The sequence below is a fragment of the Pezoporus occidentalis genome, unplaced genomic scaffold (genome assembly GCF_034315485.1).
Source record: "Pezoporus occidentalis ecotype Australia unplaced genomic scaffold, CSIRO_AGI_Poc_V1 ctg18, whole genome shotgun sequence".
In the NCBI taxonomy this organism is placed as follows: domain Eukaryota; kingdom Metazoa; phylum Chordata; class Aves; order Psittaciformes; family Psittacidae; genus Pezoporus; species Pezoporus occidentalis.
Window position 1 is genome coordinate 3,784,224 of NW_026913640.1, and position 22,614 is coordinate 3,806,837.

At 38.8% G+C, this 22,614-nt stretch overlaps 1 protein-coding gene across 1 annotated transcript in view; it reads right to left on the bottom strand.

The window, feature by feature from the left end:
• Window positions 1–207: 207 nt before the first annotated feature.
• Window positions 208–22,614, bottom strand: part of PDS5B (PDS5 cohesin associated factor B) — a 108,722-nt gene continuing 86,315 nt past the window's right edge. Inside the window, exons 25-35 of the mRNA XM_062615062.1 lie at window positions 22,284–22,488; window positions 17,808–17,922; window positions 17,298–17,430; window positions 16,372–16,491; window positions 14,572–14,634; window positions 12,235–12,380; window positions 10,912–11,017; window positions 7,256–7,698; window positions 7,063–7,164; window positions 3,982–4,123; window positions 208–3,174 (exon numbers count right to left, since the gene is read on the bottom strand). Of these exons, the coding sequence (XP_062471046.1) occupies window positions 3,139–3,174; window positions 3,982–4,123; window positions 7,063–7,164; window positions 7,256–7,698; window positions 10,912–11,017; window positions 12,235–12,380; window positions 14,572–14,634; window positions 16,372–16,491; window positions 17,298–17,430; window positions 17,808–17,922; window positions 22,284–22,488 (1,611 nt within the window). The 3' untranslated portion in view covers window positions 208–3,138. The remainder of the gene's footprint in view (window positions 3,175–3,981; window positions 4,124–7,062; window positions 7,165–7,255; window positions 7,699–10,911; window positions 11,018–12,234; window positions 12,381–14,571; window positions 14,635–16,371; window positions 16,492–17,297; window positions 17,431–17,807; window positions 17,923–22,283; window positions 22,489–22,614) is intronic.

Below are 22,614 nucleotides of genomic sequence, written 5' to 3' on the forward strand. Positions count from 1 at the left end.
GTCTGGTGGTGGTTGGGTTTTTTTAGAATATCAGATGACAAGTGCTATGCCAGAATGAAGTATTTAATCTTCAAACCTAAGCCTTTTTTGCGAGTTGCTTACAAATTGATCATATTAATTTTCAGTAGAAATGTCTTTAATATGAATGCTTTTTTATAAATTCTAATGGTTTTGTTCATGTAGATTGAAATGTCAAAACAGCAAATGTCAAAATATTTGAAAAAGGGTTTAATTTTGCTAGAAAACGAAGTCAATTCACAGAGTCAAGTATATCTAATACAGGATTTTAGATTGTCCTAAGTGGAATAGGTGTACTCACACTAGAACTTTCAAGCAATTTCATATTTCCTTCCCATTGGAGTGTATTAGCTAGCCCTAAATATTTATTATCTCTGTCGGTGACAAGTGAAAAATCCCATGCTTCTGGAATCAGAGTGAATTCTTCTTAAACACTAGTATCAAGATTACAATCACTGTTTGCATTCTGCATATGAACTACAGATCACTGAAAGTCTCCTGTTGCACTGCAGCAAGAAAAGGAAATGTAACACAAATGAACATAATTTGCTGCGAAGTACAGCAAGATACTTCGGTAATCTCACAAAAATGTCATACTGGAACTTGTTACAGTGAGCTCAATTTGATCTTTTAATGTAATACAGTACATTTTTATAAACTTAACATTATCATTGCAGAAGAGCATGCTAACTCAGTGTTAGCAATTTATCTTTTATACATAATTATACTCTACTGTAGCTACTGTACGCAGATCTCAGAATGTTAGTACATAAAATATTCATTTTCTTTATATGAGATGAGAATGAACTTAGAGATTTGAATGTAAGAATGAAATATCTGCTGTGCCTATTTCTCAAGAAATAATGAATTACACATTATAACCCAAGAAATCCTCATTTAAATTGTAAAACTACAGTTCAAATTTACATTAGACATTGTGATCAATAATGTGCATCAGTATTCCATGAAGTTTAACCTAACCATGTTTATGCACATAAAGCCTCAGGAGTCTGCAGCAGTTTCAGCATCAATTTTTCATATTTTTTGTATAAAATGGACTTAAAGGTACATCTTCCATAAATGTTTTCAGTGCAATTCTGTCAAAGAGGAAAATATAAAGCTAGCTTTCAATCATTTTATACCATAAAAACCATACCAACAACTTGCATTTGCACTGCTGAAGCATAAGTAAGCCAGCTCTGTTGTACCAACTATTTCAAAGTCAATTCAAATCAACTGTAATTGCCTTTTTAGGCAGCATTTCACCTATACCTACAGGTATAAATGTTGAAAAGCTGAATACTGAAGGGAGTAGGAGGGACATTGAGGCAGAATAATCTAATATTCATAATACCTTTTTCCATTAGTAAAAGAAAAAAAGCATAATGAAAAATTATAACTTTCTTTAGTGGTGATCTTATCATTTGGAAATAAGTAAATCCATGTTTTAGTATTGTTTCCTCTAATCTTTATAGGCCACCTTACAACTCTAACTTAACGATGGATTATGTGAAAATGCTCCATTAATGAGATAAAATTTTCTCAAGTTAGAAATTGATTTTTGCACATATTATCAACTGTAGGGAACCAGAGAGAGAACAGCACCTGAAATTATCATATGTGCTTGGTTAAGGATAGTGTAATAACCTATACATTTTGGTTCAAAGACACAGTTTATACACTGTAAAACCGCATACAGGATACTGCTTTAAGTATTTTGTTTCTCTTTGTGTTTTTTTTTTCAGATTATACCTTGAAAATAAAAAATAAAAATCAAAACCCCAACCTCTCTATGGTAGCAGAAAATAAAAATGGAGCTTCATTCAAATCTTGAATACCCTGACTGCAATAATCAGCAGCTGGTTATTCAACAAAAACTTAGCTCTTCATACCAAAAAAAATTGGCTCAAAATCCCAAAACAAAACAGTACAATAAACTCTCAATAAAAGATTCTCTCAAGTGGCAACCTACCATATACTACTGCTAGATACGAGTTTCCAAAAAAACATTACATCCCATTTTCAGCACATTTTTCATAAACATGCAACTTCACTATAAAATACAAAACACTTGGCTCTCAAGAACAGCTTTATAAAGACACACTGCATCAATAAAATTTTTCTTTGTGATTAACTTTACATTGTAATAAGAACTGTATTTTCACTAATGTTTATATATCAGATTTCATATTATAATGTAGTAATAATTTGCTCTGTGAACATCATGTTCAGAAGGAAATATCTATACACATTAACATACTAGACTATTAAAAACTCAGTTACAGAATTTTATTGATACAGTAGATTAATAAAAACTGATGGGGAAGATAAAATGGGTAGGGTATTCAGTACATTATTTAATAACACACTTTTAAAATTAAAATATTTTAAATCCTTTCTGAATTTTCAATGCCACTAGAAGTCCAGAAAAGTCTGGCATCAATACTGAGGTGTAAAACAAACAACTTCTTTCACAATTTGCATCTCTTGTATTATTCTATCCAACATTGTTCACTGTAAAAGAAAGTAATTTAGCACCTCTGATGATAAGCAGGTGCTTAAAGGTAAACACTAGGTTAAATCCATGAAGGAAACAAAGACCATTTTTTTAAATTCTTCTCAACAAATAGTGGCAAAAGAAAGTGGCACTATTTGTTCAACTGATTTTGTTTTCACAGTTAAATGTCAACAAGAGTACAAATACGAACACTGACAGATATTGCTTGAGATCAATTTTCAACAAACTGTTCTTTTTTATATCAATAGATCCAATAAACAGTGGGGTACTGTCAGTTTAAAGCCGCAGATAAAAGCTATACAAGCACTTTAGAAGTCAGAAACATTAAAAAAAAACTATTTACAGTTTTCTTCTTTAGTTCATATGTCTACAAAGCCAGCGCACATTACACTTCACAAAAATCCACAGTTAATGATATCAACGTGTGTGGCTAAAGCTTGTGACCTAGGGACTGCAAATGCAGGGGCAGGAAAAGGAAAATAGATTTTTGTCTTTTGTTCAGCAACCCCATTTGTGCACTAACAGCTTTATTCAGTCTCAAGCTTTATAGTAAAAGCATTCTTCAAAGCTTTCACCTGGAAGGCTGATAACTACATGCTCACTCATCGCCTTTCCCTTTTTGAAGCTCTGCGACGGACCTGTTTGGAGAAAAAGCATTTTAAATGTTTTTAAAGGAAATTATCTGAAAAATTCAGGAATAAATATATTTTATAATGGAAAAATGCTTAAGTCTCACAATAACGTTTGAGTAACTGTATACAGTGTCATTCATTATTCATCACAGGGACAAGTCCCAGTCAATTACCCGGACATAACTTTGCTTGATGTTCCTGAGCCTGCATCCTTCAAACATTAAAAAAAAATATTTGGTTTCATTTTTTAGAGTTTTCCTACACTCAGATGCTCCAATCATCAGAAGTGTCCAAAAGTGTGAAGGCATTCATAGTAGCATTTTTAGTATTGCTACTAACATTACTAATGAAATAAATATAAAAATAAACTTATTTTAAAAGATTTGCATATTCTGGTATGAGGAAGAAATCTGTTTAGGATTCTGCTCCAAGATCCCATGCTTCTCTTCTAGCACTATTTATTTTGTGCCTTTTTTTTTTTTTTTAATAAAGAAACATTATGATGATCTTGCTGAGAAGAATGGGCAGGAATTACCTGGAAAATAATTACCATAAGGTTGTACACAACTCAGAAGCTATACAGAACAGAAAACAGAAGATGCTTGACAAAACCTGACATTTGCTAAGAAATGCAGCTTCTCTGGGAAGCTACAGTGTGGTGCCACTACACAACAGTGGCAGTTGGCAACCACCTCATTAATTTTAAAGGAGGAACGTTAAGCTCTCAGAACAGGAGAAGTCATTCACTGAACATGAACACACAGAGGACACCACAGACTTTCAAAGAAAATCTCAGGAATTTATTTCTCTTACATTGATTGTGGAAATTTCCTCTTCTTCCGTTACCTCTTCCTGGGGAATGTCGTCACTGACAGGTGAGCTACTCTGAAAAACATCCATCTCTTCACTAGATTCATTCTCTTTACTGGCTGCTTGTTTGGAACGTCCTGCACGGCTACAATCAGAAGAAAAATAACAATCATTTTCATAGTATATGGCTCTGCACATGTATAAACATGTATAAGAGCAAACGCTCTACAGAAACAGCAGCTTTATCACTTCATGTTATAAAATAGCTCTTTTATACCTATCTAGTTCATCCACACATGGAATAGAAGTGAAACTAGGAGGCTGGACAACAGCATTTTAAAACTCAGTCTTCCAGGTTAGAGGGTTAGGAGTACAAAGTTGCACAGTTTCTGCCTCCACACAACAGATTTTTCTCTTCAGTGCCAGAATACGGGCCTAAGAAGGTTGACACAACAGTAACCAGTGAGCAGGAGAAGCCAAACAGCCAGAGACAGAATACTTGGTTGGTTTTGCTTTTTCCCCTTCTATTCAATTCCATGAACAGATGTGCTGTACTTCTACAGGAGTTTATACACAAGATTTGGTAACTGCATCAATGTTTTACCGACCTAGAAGAGACTTTATTGCTCTCTATGAAATTAACACTATAATGAACCTGAATGCAAATCTGCCAAGCCAGCTCATGCTAAGAGCTGGGTATAATCAGAATAGCAATACCTTCATCAGGATAATCAGGAAAAATCAGTCAACAATATCATAAATTTTCTGTTAGCGATGGGAACTGAACCACAAGCAAAAAGCACTCATTTGCTTAAAATAAGAACTAGTCCCCCTCCCACCTGAAAAAAGAGGCCAACTAGATATATATCCAAAACTACACAGCTGCATCTACATCATAATTTTGGTTGGGTCATTAGCACAGTTCAGAATCAAATCACTGAATAATCCAACTTACTGCAGATGCAGTCTAGCTGCACCCAAACCAGGTAACTTTCTAGATGAAATTAAACCAGAAACTGTTCCAAACTGCGAACAAACACACTTCAGTCCCCAGTGGATGAACACATATCCAGAACAGCTGGCTTCTGACAGCATTAAAGCACACATGTGATGGGAACCACATTAAAATCTATACAAAATAGACTCTCTGAATTGCATATAGTAATTATAGTGTAGTACAGGGGCTTTCAGCGTCAACCAACCAACATGATACCTGCTGAGCAACAATACAAATTAGCCCAACTCAAGCCTTCCAGGACTGGTAGATACAAGAAAATTGAAAATAAAACAGAAGAATTACTCACAAATTCATCTTTTCACAGATTACAAAAATAAGCCAGCTCACATGCACTAACCCATAACCCAGTTGGCTATCAGAAATAGGTTATATGCTATCACCTTAAAGGTGATTTTACCTCACAAGTAAAATCCCAAATTCTTACGACAAACCAAAGGAGCCCAGAAAGATTTAAACATTTGGATTCAATATATATGTATGTATCTCGTGGTACACAGTGCTGCTCAGTCTATCAGCTCCTTTCTCTTAAAACTGCTACACACATGTAGAAAAGTGAGAAAGGCCTGACTACAGCACACTTTGAAAACTGAGGAATTACTGTGGTCTCACCTTTTTCTTGCAGATTTGGAAAGAGGACAGACAATTTGGGTGGTCTGATCACACAAAATTTTTCTTGGTTTTGTGTTTTTTTTGTTTGTATTTTTTTAAAATGAAATCTAGAATAGACCTGCAATTCACAACTTTCACAACTTACTTGGGCTCCTTGTGCCAGGAACAACGTACATACATGTGAACAAGACCTATGCCTATTACTGATCATGTGTAGTCTTGTTTACTTTGCTTAAAATGGAGTAAAGTAATACACTGATTTCACTGAGAAATTAATCAGAAGCTATTTGAGTATTAGCACATCACCCAACAATAACTTGTGGGCATGTCTTGTCTGCATGGCAGTAGCTGTTTCCAACTCTTGTTTCACTGTACAGGTAGCAGTGACTTCTGCAGTAACCAAGACAGTGTTCAGGACCTGTGTTTCTGGTGACAGAGTAAAGGAGCAGGAGAGGTTTAACCTGGGGTAGGGAAACAGAACACTGTTTTGGGATACTGTGCATGTAAAATGCCAGAACATGCAATGTGGTGTGAAACTAGAGTTAGAATTGAGGGTACAAGCTTGTTCAGGCAAGTATCTTTGTTATGGAAGACTCTCCAGGGACAGGCAAATTGGTACATTAAGGTGCCAGAGGAAGATCAGAATGATGCTAACTAAGCCCAGAAGCTAGAAAAACAACAGAGTAGTATCAAATGCCATACTGAAGATGTCATAAATAATGCCCTAAGGAATTTATCACTGGGGTCTGGAAAAGTATCTTGCAAATCTGTTCCATGAGCTGCAGTTTGATACCTGTGAGCAGGTAAGTCCTGTCAACTTGTACACCTCTGCTTTACCTACATTGCGTATACACGTACAGAAAAGGTAGATACACCTGTAACTTCTGACAGCAGGCACAAGAAGATTAAGCTAGCCAGAGTTTACTTTTATTTTATAGCTTAATCTGCCTCAGAATTTTCAAGAGCTACTACCCTTCAAAGACTGTAGCACATTTTAATCATGTGGAAATGATTCAAGTGGATAATAAGGCCACAAATTAGAAAGTAAACATTAATTTAAGCATCAAAATAAACTTAATTCTCCAGAATACTCTTTAACCACAGTAACAATTTGATTCTTCCTCTCTATCCAAAACAAATGAGAGCACTTTTTGCTCCTTGAAGTCCTAATAAAGCCCTGCCTTTAAGGCCTTCATGTGCCGTATTTTCTCCTAGAAGAGCAAAGTCTGGTATACGCTACCTGCGCACATTAAACTTACTCATAGCCTCTTGCTCTGGTGTAACATGTCCTGGGAGAATCAGCTAGGGAAAGCATTTTAGAAATAGCAATGGAAATTTATTTTCTTATCTGTCAATTAAAGAATTCTGAAATATTTTCAGTAAATGATTGTTTGGGAGCACAGAGGCATAGTTCTAATTTTCTCTAAATACAAATTTAGAAAATGTTCCCCACTTACACTTTTTTTGGCTGTGATGGTGGTGTGTTTGATGACCTTCCTCGTCTTTTCTGTGGCGTAGACTGTGCTGATTCAACTGTACTAGTTTCAGATGGTTCTGCTCTGTTTTGAGGAAGACCCAAATTGCAAAGTATCAAATTATAACTAATGTCCAAGGATAAAAAAGATGCAGCTTACAAGAAGACAGACTTACCTCTGCTGTGTTCTTTTCGGTGTCCTATTTTGCCTGCCTTTTGGTTTTTGTTCAATGTTTTCAGTTTGCCTTTCTTCCTCTTCCTCCTCCTCGTCTGCTGCAGCTGCTGATGGCTGTTTTTTTTTGCTCCTTTTTGATGACTTTGCTACTGGTTCTTCCTTAGGTGTTCCCCCATTATTTGCTTTGGGAGGGCGTCCTCTTCTCCCTTTCTTTGGTGGACTATTCTGTTCATCCTCACTTTCTATAACATCTTCTTTTAGCCTTTTTTCCTCTTGCCATTGTGTTTCATCAGATTCTGAAACAACTGCAGGTCTCTTCCTTCCCCGTTGACTGCCTCTAAGTTTCTGCTCTTGACCCAGTTTATTCAGGTCATCTATGCTTAGTTTCTCTTCTGCATCTGTGATAGCTGCTTTCTTCCTTCCTCTAGGCTTCTCCATCTCTGACTGAAAAGGTAAGATTATACCTTTAAATTTAAAAATTAAACTGCCATATTAAACTGTCAGGTATGCAAAAGCTACAGAAACTTCACCCTCCAAAAGAAAGAGTTTTCAAGTTACACAGCTTCATAACAATCTAAGATTGTCCACCATATCCATTTCAGAAACCTTTGCAGAAATATAAACACAACCATAAATATAAAATGCCAGGCAAAAGAGAAAAATTATTTCAAACACTAAAGTGCGTAAGGTCTTCATTTGTATGCTCACCTGTGTCAAACACAAGTTGCTAGAACATCTGTAAGTGCATTTTTATCAATAGGAAAAGATAAAGATACAGAAGATGGGAATTGTCAATTTGTGGCTTTAGCTCTGTTGCTAGCTGCCAGGGTGCTTATGCCTGGCTCCCATGCTGGCAGTGGCAAGACAACAGGCAACCCAAATTTATAATTGTAGAAGGAAGCACAGGAATTTGTGGTAGCTGCCAAAGCATGGCTGTCAGAGCTGCACTAAGACTCAACATTTGCTCTGTGCAGCAAAAACCCCACCCAACCCTTAAAAGAATCACAGAGTATTTGGGTTGGAAGGGACCTCTAAAGATCATCTCATCCCAAACCCCCTGCCACGTGCAGGGACACCTCCCAGTAGACCAGATTGCTCAAAGCTCCGTCCAACCTAGTCTTGACCATTTCCAGGGAAATTTCCAGCCACAACTTCTCTGGGCAACCTGTTTCAGTATTTCACCTCCCTCACTAACAAATTTCTTCCTAATACCTAATCTAAATCTACCCTCTTTCAGTTCAAAACCGTTGCTCTTTGTCCCATTATTACAGGCCCCTGTAAAGTCTTTCTCCATCTTTACTTACGAGACCCCTTCCTTTGTCTGAACAGTGAAGACATCTCCTGTCAGTTCATGACATCAGTGACACACCTGTTAACCTAGATCAGTGACATCCTTGTTATTCCCTGTTCTATTTGCTTTTGCAGTGATTGTGCATGTGTCATTGCAGCTGCTTTTACCAGGTAAATAGTTGTATCCAAGTTTCATGGTAAAGTTTGTCTTTTCGGGTTTAACAGTGTCCCACCTTGGAACTAACATGTTACACTATGATTTAATCTGGGGAAATATCCAAAACATTGACATCTTTAAAACATGGACTTTCTGCTCCCCAGTTAAAGTTCTGCTTCTCAGTTACCGCTTGCTATAATCTGCTCCCCAGCTCCAAAAATCCAAATGAGTCCTGAATCAATAACCTTAAGCAGCTTGATTACATAGTCAAAGTGAAATACAAATGTCCTCAAAAGTACCCAAAATACTGAACTGTATTTGCTTTATTCCTCAGCTTTGTCACAGTTAGCAATTCAACCAAATGCTTGTAAACATGAATTGCATGCCAGCAGCTGTTTAGACTCTCAGGCTTTCCAAGGTTTACAGCTGAAGTGACATATCAATATAGGCAGTGGGTTTTTTTGACATGAGACTGCTGATTTTTCTGTTTTGTTGTAAGCCAGTTTGCTTTTCCCACAAGATATCACAGTATAAGAGGGTCATTTGCACTTCAAGGCAAGCAAGGACATTTTCACTAATCAGTACCTTAAGCCCCAAGCGACTTTGAAAAATGGAACAGACATACTGGGAAAACAGACAAATGTCAGAGACAGTAAAAAATAAAACAGCAGTGACATCATAGAATAGTTAGGGTTGGAAAGAAACTTAAGATCATCTAATTGCAACCCCCTGCCATGGGCAGGGACACCTCACACTAAACCATGTCACCCAAGGCTCTGTCCAACCTGACCATGAACACCGCCAGGGATGGAGCATTCACAGCTTCCCTCGGCAACCCATTCCAGTGCCTCACCACACTCACAGTAAAGAATTTCTTCCTTATATCCAAATCTAAACTAAATCTAAATAATAAAGGCCCTCAGAAGACAGTGCTGTCAATTTCCAGAGCATTCTCCTGGAGAAACTGGCTGCTCATGGCCTGGACAGATGTACACTTTGCTGTGTAAAAAACTGTCTGGATGAGTGAGCCCGAAGAGCAGTGAATGGAGTTAAATCCAGTTGGCAGCTGATCAAAGTGGTGTCCCCCAGGGCTCAGTACTGGGGCCAGTTTCATTTAGTATCTTTATCAATGATGCGAACACAGAGATTAAGTGCACCCTCAGTATGTTTGCAGACAACACCAAGTTGGCTGGGAGTGTTGATCTGCTGGAGGACAGGAAGGCTCTGCTGAGGGATCCATACAGGCTGGATTGATGGGCTAAGGCCAATGGTATAAGGTTCAACAAAGCAAAGTGCCGGGTCCTGCATATGAGCCACAAGAATCAACGCAACGCTGCACGCTTATAGAAGACCAGCTGGAAAGCTGCCTGGCAAAATAGGATGTGGGTGTGTCGGCTGACAGCTGCCTGAACATGAGCCAGCTTGTGCCCAGGCAGCCAAGAAGGCCAACGGCATCCTGGCCTGCAACAGCAATAGGCTGGCCAGAAGGATGAGGGAAGCGATTGTCCCCCTGTACTGAGCAACTGGTGAGGCTACACCTCAAATCCTGTGTTCAGTTCTGGGCCCTTCACTACAACAAAGACATTGAGGTGCTGGAGCGGGTCCAAAGAAGGGCAGTGAAGCTGGTAAAGGGTCTGGATCACAAGTCCTACAGAGGAATGGCTGAAGAGAACTGGGGTTGTGTAACCTCAGGGGATACCTTAGCGCTCTCTACAAATACCTGAACGGAGGCTGTAGCACAGTGTGTGGTGGTCTCTTCTCCCAAGTAACAAATGGTAGCAAAAGAGGAAACAGCCTCAAGCTGTGCCAGGAGAGGTTTAAATTGGATATTAAGAAAAAAAATTTCACTGAAAGGGTTGTCAAGCACTGGAACAAGCTGCCCAGGGAAGTGGCTGAGTCAACATCCCTGAAAGTGTTTAAAAGACATGTAGATGTGGCACTTAAGGACATGGTTTAGAGGTGGACTTGGCAGTTAACAGTTGCACTCAATGATCTTAAAGGTCTTTTCCAACCTCAATAATTCTATGAAAACCAGACAAACTGAACCTTTTTTCATTGCATTTTCATATCCAATTCAAACATGTTTTCCCATAGTTTACACAATCAACTCATTTTCATGCTTCATGTTGATATCAAATATCACCACATTGGTTTTTATTATAAGTCTTGGTGACTTAAAATAAAACGTGCAATGCAACCAAACAGCTCACCCTTACAATATCAGAGTCGTCCCTTTTGTCAGTTTTTTTCCCTGGTAAGGGTGAAGTCAGTGTGAATTCTTCATTTTCACTGTGGTCCATTTCAGTACTGTCAAGCCTAGGATGAATAAATATTTATTCTCCTCATTACTATAATACAGCAGGCAATACTTAAAAAAATATATATATTAAGAACATCACTTCCAGAGGACTTTTTTCTTCTTTAGTATCTCCACTCAAAACACTGATCAGTTTAACTTAGGTGAACTGGGCAGATTATGAAGACAACAGAACATGTCAGACTGCAAGCACAGCATTTTTTAAATGAACTGGATGTAGAACACTACTAGTCTCAGATTCATTTCTGGATATAGAGAATAATCTGGATTCCAATATGTCTTTAGCCAAGAATGTATTTCAACATATGAACATACATGACTTATCTCTCCCAAGTCATTTTGTGGACTTCCCATGGAGTTGACAAGTATTTTTTTGTAAAACACTGCATTACATTTTAAATTAGTATTATATGTTAATAGTATACATTAAATTAGCATTATATATTAAAGTTACATAAGTACCATGTGAGAAGCCTTATTTCCAAACACATTTTCCTCAGTCTTGAAATAAAGTGAGAAAATATGAATATGCAATCTCTAAATGGTCTGTGAAAAAAACTGATTATAATGTGACTTTCAGTTGAAAAATGAGCATAGGAAGATACAGTAACTGATTAATAACCTTAAAAATTGACACAAAATAAGCTATGTTTTTTGAAGATGGGTATCTAGAAGTAGACTTATGGAGCATTACAGTACATTCCCCCCTCCATCACAGGAATCTAAAATCAAAAACTATTAAAATGTTTATTTATAAATTTGTTTCAGATTTTGCAGATGAGGAAGTCATGCAGAATCATCACAATGGCCAACCCAGTCCTCACGGTCTATGATGTGCTGTTAACATTACGGCAGGCCACAAAGTTCCTAGGAACTGCAGATGTATGTATACACACAAACACGTGTTTGTGTACATATACAGGTGTGTGGCTTATATATAGATATAAAAAAAGAAAATGAACATATAAATTCTCTTTCCCTCCTACAGGCAACTCTGGATATGATTTGATTCTGTTTGGGGTTTTTTTTTAAAGCAAATTTATTTCTTGAGTTAGAAAGCCAAATTCATGGTTTCAGTTATACCAATGTGGTACCGTAACTTTACTTCAAAATCAGATAATAGAATTATGTTTCTCACTTAGAAAACATTATCGAAATACTGAAAGTCGCCATTACAAATACTTGAAATATCAAAGCTGCTTTGTTGTCTACCAACCTTCCTTTGATCCTTCCTGGAGAGCTTGGATTTGAACTGCTGCTGGCATTGCTTACAGTTTCCATTCGTGAAGATTTGGATTGAGACTGCTTGCCTGCTGACGAAAGAGGCTTATTAACTGCTCCGAGAACATTGGCTGCTTTGGGCTGAAACCAAAAATATATTTCCTTTATTTTGAGCTACACATTTAGATATTGTTAACATGTACTATGCTTAAAATATTCACAGATTTCACTTTTTGCAATCAATATCTTCGTTTTAACACAAAACTATAAACATTTTCATATGAAAGTTATGACACCAGAAGGATGCTGACAAAGCTGTAATCAAATAGCCTGCTGCCACCAAAACCAGTATGCTTTTCCCTACCCTTATAGTCTGCCCTCTTCTCATTGGTAGTACTGGGTGCCCACCTGACCTTGCAGTAAGCCACTTCAGCATTTTTGCGCAGTTTGCTTTCTGCTGATCTAGGTGCCTGAACCAGCTCACCATTTGGGTCAGATAAGCATCTGTACTGGCAAAACAGAAACAGCAGTAGGATAGACCTTTCAACAAAGAAGCCCTTAAACTGGCTAAATTGTAATGACAAACCACACCAGTTTCAACTAGGAATGAATTTGAATCCAAAAAATCAAATACTGTGGAGAAGATTCTGATACTTCATGCACGGATTATAAACGTTAGGCTCTTAACAGGTGCCAAAATTTCCAGACACTGGTGAGCTTCAGGTTACTCATTTAACTGGACTGTCTTTCAGACACGCGAAAAACCTGCAGCTCATACTAACTTTTGAAAGAGTTGAAAGAGTTCAGTTACTCCTGAAGAGAATACACCTTTATGCCAAACACCTACATACGAAACCACTGAATTGAAGACCATTCCCTTCAATTCTCATGATCTAGGATGATCCAACTTCTATCTCGGTGTTGGATTCAAGCTATGTCTAAAGTTAGTGACAGCTGAAGAAAAACAAATTCAACATGCACATCATAGCAGCTTTGGGTGTTCCTTTTTCATAGACATGCACCGTGGAAGCGATGGTTATGCTTTTATAGCTGGAAGGAATTTTATACATCCACCAAAGATTCACTCTGCACCGAGTACAAGCAAAACAGCATATCCTTTCCAAAAGTAAACCTTGGAGAACAAAGTCCAGTTTAAGAAAATATATCTATTAGTTTAGAACTTAACCAGTAAGTGAATAGAGAAAGAGCTCTAGGGCAGAGAGATGTTCAAATTCAAACTGGACTGGACTTCCTACTAAAAAGGAACTAACAAACAGGTCCTGCACTAACCATTCCCCCCTTACCACAGAACCTACACTCAAGCTGCTGCCCTGCTTATATCCACCCCACTGCAATCCACTCAAGATAGTTTTCCACTCCCAAAACTGAAACTCCCTAGATCAACTCTCTTTTCATGTTGCTCTCATCACGGTCAAACAACTGAAAAGTTTTGGTGATCAAATACACCTCTGTGTTTGTTACAAAATTTCAGAACAACAAAAAAAATGAGCTAGAGCACCTGGCACTAGAAATACAAAATAATATAAAACCTGCCTTAGGTTTCAAAAGAATTTCAGTTAGGATATATGAGAGATTTGGAGATACTGGGGAGAGTCCCGCAAACAGCCTCTAAGATGAAAGACAGGACCAGAGCATTTGTCTTATGAGGAAAGTCTGAGAGAGCAAGGACTTTAGACTACATGACCTCCAGATACCCCCTCCAAACTCAAACACTCTATGATGTTTTGTGATGGCATAAACATGTTTCTTGCTTAATATTGTCACAGTACACTTAACATATTAAGTTGCGGACAAACTAGCAAGTATGTTTTATGTCAAGAACTGGGTAAGAGAACTTAATATTGACTACTGATCAGAAATTAAGAGACAATTTTCGTTTAAAGATTTGTGCATCTTCAGTAAGAAATGAATCTCTAATCCATGGAGTTCAAATACTGAAATGTGCAATATTAAAGTTCTCCATAGATGTCACTTCATATGCAGCACCGTAGTCTTCTGCAGAAAAAAAGGGTAAACATTTTGCAAACTTACCAGATATTATAGGGTTGGGTTTTTGGACTCTCTCCTTTAGAAGACAACAGGCTTTGCCTACTATTACCACACCTCAGCAGAGACAGCAGCAGTTTTCCCTTCTACCTATCTCTTTCTCTTTACCTGTTTACTAACCTTTGGTATAGATACACTTTGGGTAGAAATTATCTATTCTCTTACACTTGAAGATTTTATTAACTACATGTTAGTTTTGTTAAAACAAAACAAAACTCAAAACCACAAACACAGTACCAAAAGCAAACTCCCTCAACATCCTCACCTTTCCAGGAGTGAAAAAAGACTTCATTTCCGGAGGAAGATAATTTTTGGTGTTACTGAAATTCTGTAAAGGAATGATGGGGAGAAATGGGGAGTGGAATCAGAACAATAATTAGCAAGATACATACATTTTGAAGGTAGTACTGAAAGATATTAACAAATGAAGAAGGAATAGAATCACAGAATAGTTAGGGTTGGAAAGAAACTTAAGATCATCTAATTGCAACCCCCTGCCATGGGCAGGGAACACCTCACACTAAACCATGCCACCCAAGGCTCTGTCAAACCCGGCCTTGAACACCACCAGGGATGGAGCATTCACAGCCTCCCTGGGCAACCCATTCCAGTGCCTCACCACCCTAACAGGAAAGAATTTCCTTCTTACCTCCAATCTAAACTTCCCCTGTTAAAGTTTGAACCTGTTACCCCTTGTCCTGTCACTACAGTCTCTAATGAAGAGTCCTTCCCCAGCATACTTATAGGCCCCCTTCAGATACTGGAAGGCTGCTATGAGATCCACGATGGCTGAGGTGAGTAGCTCGAGAGAAGACGCCTTCAACACCAAAGTGGGGGGAAGCTCAGCATTCAGGAGCCTTAACTCAGAGCAGCGAGAGGCAACAAGGGAGCCTCCAGTCCTCGACAGGATTTGCCCAGAATGGTTGTTGATGTGTATAATGATATTCATTGCTATAAGACAGACGCTGGTAAAATGCCTCCTCAGCAAGTTTGCTGGTGATACAAAACTGGGAGGAGTGGCTGATACCCCAGAGTGCTGTGTTCTCATTCAGAAGGATCTAGAGGGATGGGCAGAGAGGAACCCTTTGAAATTCATGAAGGTAAGTGTAGGGTCCTGCACCTGCACAGGAATAACCCCATGCACCTGTACTGCCTGGGGTCTGACTTGCTGGAAAGCAGCTCTGCAGAGAAGGACCTGAGAGTCCTGGTGGACAAGTTGTCCATGAGCCAGCAGTTATGTGCCCTTGGGGCCAAGACCACCAATGGTATCCTGGGCTGCATTAGGAAAAGCATTGCCAGCAGGTGGATGTACATGTTCCTCCCTCTCTAAGCCCTGGTGAAGCCTCACCTGGAGCACTGTGTCCAGTTATGGGGTCCCGAATACAAGAGACATGAAGCTGCTGAAGTAAGTCCAGCAAGGGGCTACTAAGGGTCTGGAATGTCTATTCATGTGAGAAAAGGCTCAGGGAACTGGGCCTGTTCAGCCTAGATTGCTCTGGGGTGATGTGAGTAATATTGATAAGTATCTGAAGGGAGGGTGTCAAGAGGATGGGGCCAGACTCTTCATGGTGGTGCCAGCAGACAGATCAGAGGAAATCGACAAAAACTGAAACAGAAGAAGTTCCATGAGGTGTAACTTTACTTTGAGGGTGACTGAGCACTGGAACAGGTTGCCTAGAGAAGTTGTGAAGTCTCCTTCTCCAGAGATACTCAGGAGTCACCTGGACACAATCCTGAGTAATGTGCTCTAGGTAACCCTGCTTGAGCAGGGAGGTTGGACTGGATGACCTCTGGTGGTCCCTTCCAACCTCAGCCATTATGTGATTTTCTTTACATCATTTATGGTTTTGAAATTTTAAACCTGAAGAACATTATTTTGCAGTGGGGGGAAGAAATCAGTATGTGTGCACATATATAAATATTTATGAAAATATATATATACATGCAACTACACTATAATAGGGAGAAGTCAGAAGTTACAAGAACAATTAAAAAACCCCCTCAGTTACAACTAACAAAGATTTAAACAGACCTATCTCAAGAAAAATTAAATGTTAACAGATACCTTGTCAGGCTGAGTAAAGTATCTGGCAGGAAGGACTGGGTCTTTAGGGGATTCCAAACTGTATGTTGTACTCTTTGACATAATGATATTCATAGCTACATCGCAGACTGTGTATAGTTTCTGTAAATAATAAGATTTAAAAAACTGATGAAACAACATTTTAGACATTTACTGCACATCCTGATAATAGTATAGTTTAAGCACAGAACCACAAGTACTCTCAGTTCAAAAGCAATCATCTTCAACATGTAACAGCAGCCTTCAACTTAAACTGTGTATCTTGGGGTATTAAAATACAGGCGCAAAAGACAAAAGCAACTTGTGGTTTAAGCATGTGGTTTAGGTCCAGCAGCTGAAGAGACCCAACTTTTATGATGCATCTACACTTAAGAACAGTGTATGCCACAGTTTCAAAGACAAAGCTAAAAAGCAGAAACCCCAAAATCTCACCTCTGTGGGAAAAGCAGAAAAGTGACAAATCTGTACATTTCTGTAGTGCAAAAATCTCAAAAAAGATCAGGTTTTGATACATTCACTACACAATACACACTGGAGACATCTAATGTATGTATTTTTCTTCCTATACTAAGCTTAATCTTGCACTTTTTAAATTAATTTCAAAGCACTTTAGTGGATGATTTAAACAGTAAAAATTATAGTTTGCATATATTTTAGTGTTTAATAATCTCACTGAGACACAAACAGGACTAAACTATTACAACTCCCTTGCAATCATGCAGGACCTACTGAAGCATAGGAAAATAACTGTAATCTAAACTACAATAAACATTACAGTATGTAAGTATTATTTCCCACATACAGTTCTACAAAAGACATTTTCAGGGTTGGTGCAAAACCAAAAAGCAATTCATTTCCAGAAGCAGGCCAGAATTAAATGCAATTCCCAATTAAAAAGCATCACATACTTCATTCATTTTTGGATCATCTGGTCCTTGAGCATCCTTAGTCTGTTTGATATTTTCTACCATTTTTCGGATAAACGCGTGACTGTTGTTTTCATTTTTAGCCATCAATATTTCCAGGATGAACCACAGGCACCTGAAGGAGAAATGCAGTATCCTCATGAATAAAAATGTAAAAGAAATTCTTTTAAACAGCACAGTTGAGAAAGTGCTGTCCTCCAGGTATTATCGGTATTATTAATTTGAACCAGTCTAACTCTGGGAAACCAATACTTTCAAAAATAAATAAAGAATAAATGAAAGTAGGATGAGCAGAAGGTGAAGGCTCATCTGTAAGATAGCACAAAGCACTAAAAATGCACATAGACTATTTCTCACAGTATTTTACAGAAATAACTAACATAGTTATGTGCATTGCACAGCATCAGGATAACACAATGAACCAACATTTCACTTAGCATGAAATCATGTTGGTTTTAACACTAGAAATAACGTTATTAAAAGTAGTCTTACTCTTTAATGTCCTTGAGTTGTTCAATGTCCTGGACTTTGACATAATCTGGGTCATGAGCAAGGAGATGTATAGTATAAGGAACAACATATTCTGGTAGAAGTGACAAAAGTTTCTCTGAAAAGTAGAAGAAATATGCATCAAAAGACTACATACTGAGAAATATGCTTTTCTACTAGAGAGAAAAGAGCACAATTTAAGGTCAGATATAGGCACATGTGGGCCTATCACTTCATTAAGACATTGTATCTCATGGTTGATGTGCAGATGTTTCATGCATACAAAAATTAATATTTTAAGTATGTCTCACTCAGGGCTGCATATCTTCTAGCTACCCTGAGAATACAGCTGCAGTCACCCCTTTCTCCCAATATTTTCCTCAGTTCAAAGTCTGTATTCTGAAAGACTTTGAAAAACAGAAATGAGGACAGATCACAAAATCCATGTTAATTGCAACACATGAGATCAGCACAACTGCAAGATAAGCTCTATTCTTCCTTTGGATATTGCAGTGCACAGCCTTGCTGTCAACAGAAAGAAATTCCCTTTGCAGGGGCTTTGCAGTTTTCTCCAAACCCACAGCCTACCATTATCTGTTTAAAGAAGGTAGGTAACATGAAAGCTGTAACAAAGTAGTATTGGACTGAGTTTTAAAAGCCCAATCCCACTTGAACAGACCAGCACAACTGAACCATGGTATTCAAAGGATTCAAAATTTCTTCTGAAGCTTGTAAATAGTCCTAAGCAAGGACTGCAGAAGAATGTCTTCCCTACATCATGACAGCCTGAAGGCCTATTTTCCTTGAGCATTAAAAAAGTAAAGATTGTTGCCAAAGCCCCTCTCAGAGTTACAAACACATAATATACATTCCCTAAGGTAACCAACATATTCCTGAGCTAATCTATGTAACTAACACAATCCTGAGCTATGCAGAGTGAACTTCAGCATCTCAGAGTCTGATTACAAAAATCAGAATAAAAAAGGACATATCCTAGAGGGCAAGGACAACAGAAAGCATTTTGCAAAATAACATACACACTACTTTCTTTAGCCTAATGACCAAGAGAAACTGGAGGATGCTCAGCACACCTAAGTTATTAAACCTGTACCCTCTGTGACAGGCAGGATGACAGGCAGAGAAGGTATGCTAGTATATTACTATGATACAAGCACTTGATCTTGAGTGCTTGTGGCAAATGTAAATTCATAGTATTAACTTGCCTATGGATATACACTTGAATGTACATGTAAAGGAAGGAGAGAAATTCCTGGCTCTGCTTTTGAAAAATCACATTTCTAAGTTAGTGATTGGTCATCAAAGACATAACCAAGTCCGAGAAATTTTATTTCAGTAAGCTTTTAACTATCCATATTAGGTTATGAATAAGAAGTCCAAACATCTGTAAACCACTGTATATAATAATATTTGAAACTAGTTTATAACACGTAAGAACGCTGACATTTTTATCTCCAATATATATATATTTGTATAAGATGTGCTTGATAAATACTGTGCACATCAGATAAAATACATCATTACCATAGATTTCAGAAGACTGATTAAATAATTGCCATGTGTAAGTAAAATCTTAATCTATCTCATTCTTAAAAGTTTGCATAGATAGGAATAATGCACAGTGTACATCAAATATTTGGATTCATTCATTACAGCAACGAAAGCGTGAAATAATAAAGGCCCTCAGAAGACAGTGCTGTCAATTTCCAGGGGTAAACTTTTAGACAGCCATTGCAGTTGATGCAGTTAATTATCAAGAGTAATTATTATATAGACTGTAAGCCATAACAGGGTTTGAAAAATAATCAAATCACCAAATTTCTATTTCAAGCTATATTTTTGTAATTGAAATCCGGTATACAAAGCAGTTTTTAATGTGTTTCAGTTGACAGTGCACTATTAACTTTAAAAACACTTCAGTTTTCATGCGCTGTCCTGCATTTTAGCCACCAGCTGTTTGCATAACTACATAGAAAATATAAAGATGTGGCAGGAAAGAAAAAGAATGTAGTTATGATGTCAAAACACTGGCAAAATTGGCTTGCCTTAGACATGTCACAGGCAAAACAATAATAACTTCAATAGAATGCTCATCGAGAGCTCATTGAATCATAGAACAGTTAGGGTTGGAAAGGACCTTAAGATCATCTAGTTCCAACCCCCTTGCCGTGGGCAGGGACACCTTGCGCTAAATCATATCACCCAAGGCCTCGTCCAACCTGGTCTTGAACACCACCAGGGATGGAGCATTCACAACCTCCCTGAACAACCTATTCCAGTGCCTCGCCACCCTAACAGGAAAGAATTTCCTCCTTATATCCAATCTAAACTTCCCTGGTTTAACCTGTTACCCCTTCTCCTGTCACTACAGTCCCTAATGAAGAGTCCCTCCACAGCATCCCTATAGGCCCCCTTCCGATACTGGAAGGCTGCTATGAGGTCTCCACGCAGCCTTCTCTTCTCCAGGCTGAACAGCCCCAACTTTCTCAGCCTGTCTTCATACGGGAGGTGCTCCAGTCCCCTGAGCATCCTTATGGCTCTTCTCTGGACTTGTTCCAACAGTTCCATGTCCTTTTTATGTTGAGGACACCAGAACTGCACACAATACTCCAGGTGAGGTCTCACAAGAGCAGAGTAGAGGGGCAGGATCACCTCCTTCGACCTCCTGGTCACACTTCTTTTGATGCAGCCCAGGATACAGTTGGCTTTCTGGGCTGCAAGCGCACATTGATGGCTCATGTTCAGTTTCTCATCAACCAACACCCCCAAGTCCTTCTCCAAAGGGCTGCTCTGAATCTCTTCTCTGCCCAACCTGTAGCTGTGCCTGGAATTGCTCCGACCCAGGTGTAGGACCTCGCACTTGGCATGGTTAAACTTCATGAGGTTGGCATCAGCCCACCTCACAGGTGTGTCAGGGTCCCTCTGGATGGCATTCCTTCCCTCCAGGGTATCAACCGAACCACACAGCTTGGTGTCATCGGCAAACTTGCTGAGGGCGCACTATAATCCCACTGTCCATGTCAGAGACAAAGATGTTGAACAAGACCAGTCCCAACACCAGTCCCTGAGGGACGCCACTCGTTACTGGTCTCCAGCTGGACATTGAGCCATTGACCACAACTCTTTGTGTGCAGCCATCCAGCCAGTTCTTTATCCACAGAGTGGTCCATCCATCAAATTGATGTCTCTCCAATTTAGAGACAAGGATGTTGTGTGGGACAGTGTCGAACGCTTTGCACAAGTCCAGGTAGATGACATCAACTGCTCTACCCCTGTCCATCAGTTCTGTAGCCCCATCATAGAAGGCCACCAGATTGGTCAGGCAGGATTTCCCCTTAGTGAAGCCATGCTGGCTGTCACCAACCACCTTGTTGATTTTCATGTGCCTTAGCATGCCTTCCAGGAGAATCTGCTCCAAGATTTTGCCAGGCACAGAGGTGAGACTGACTGGTCTGTAATTCCCTGGGTCATCCATTTTCCCCTTCTTGAAAATGGGGGTTATATTTCCCTTTCTCCAGTCATCGGGAACTTCACCTGACTGCCATGATTTCTCAAATATGATGGCCAGCGGCTTAGCAACTTCATTTGCCAGCTCCTTCAGGACCCGCAGATGGATCTCATCAGGACCCATGGACTTGTGCACGTTCAGATTTTTAAGATGGTCTCGAACCAGTTCCTCTCCTACAGTTGACCCGAGGTCTTCATTCTCACAGTCCCTGCATCTGCCTTCCAAGACCTGGGTGGTTTGGTCAGAGCCTTTGGCAGTGAAGACCGAGGCAAAGAAGTCATTCAGAACCTCAGCCTTCTCTAAATCCTGTGTAGCCAGTTCTCCCGAGAGCTTCCTGAGGGGGCCTACATTCTCCCTAGTCTGTTTTTTATTTACTATGTACCTGTAGAATCCCTTCCTGTTATCTTTAATACCTCTAGCTAAGTTTAATTAGTCCATAACAACTTAGGCTCTCCCACGATCAAACTGCTGGTACTGGGAAGAAAGTACTACATAAACTGATCCTGAAGTGCCTACAAATATAGCCTTTGCCAGCATAAGACAAGAAGCTACTGATATAGCAGTGCAAAGACAGTCAACTTAGTACAGCATTTATGTCATTAAGGTTGCATATTATTAATTACTGAGCTAAAACTAATCATTGTCACTTCACTTACAACATAATTAACCATTAAGTTCAAACAGCACACATAACTGCCTTAAGAAACCACTTCCAGTATAGTCAGGAATGAGCATTCCCACAGCTGTTAACAAAATTGAAAGATCACAGGAATGACTGTTTAAAAAAATCAAAAGAAAATCTGAACATTATTTGCAGTTTTCATTAGATACTTCTCAGAGAAATTGATAGCCATTCTATCTATAAAAACAGAAAACCATCATACTTTCAGTCTACTCACATTTACAATTGAACTATAGCACTTGTACCAAAAAAGAAACTTCTGTTCTCTTACCACTAACTGCTGCATGTTGCTTCAGGTACTCCCTTCTGACATTTATGTTCTTCACAAGGCACTGCCTAGCGTGAGCTCTTCTCTCTTTCACAGGATCTTTTGCACACAGTGCACAAATGGCCATATATTCTAGTGGCAGCCGTAGTCTAGAAAGGCCTTTATGAAGTTTCTGAGCAAATATTTGTCTCACTTGGTAACATTCATCCTATTAAAAAAAAAACAAAAAACAAAAAGCAAAACCAAAAAAGGTAACAGTAAACTTTTCTAAAAGTAATATAGACTGGGAAAAAAACATGGAAGCCTGAGTAATTGTGCCAAAATCAATTTCAGA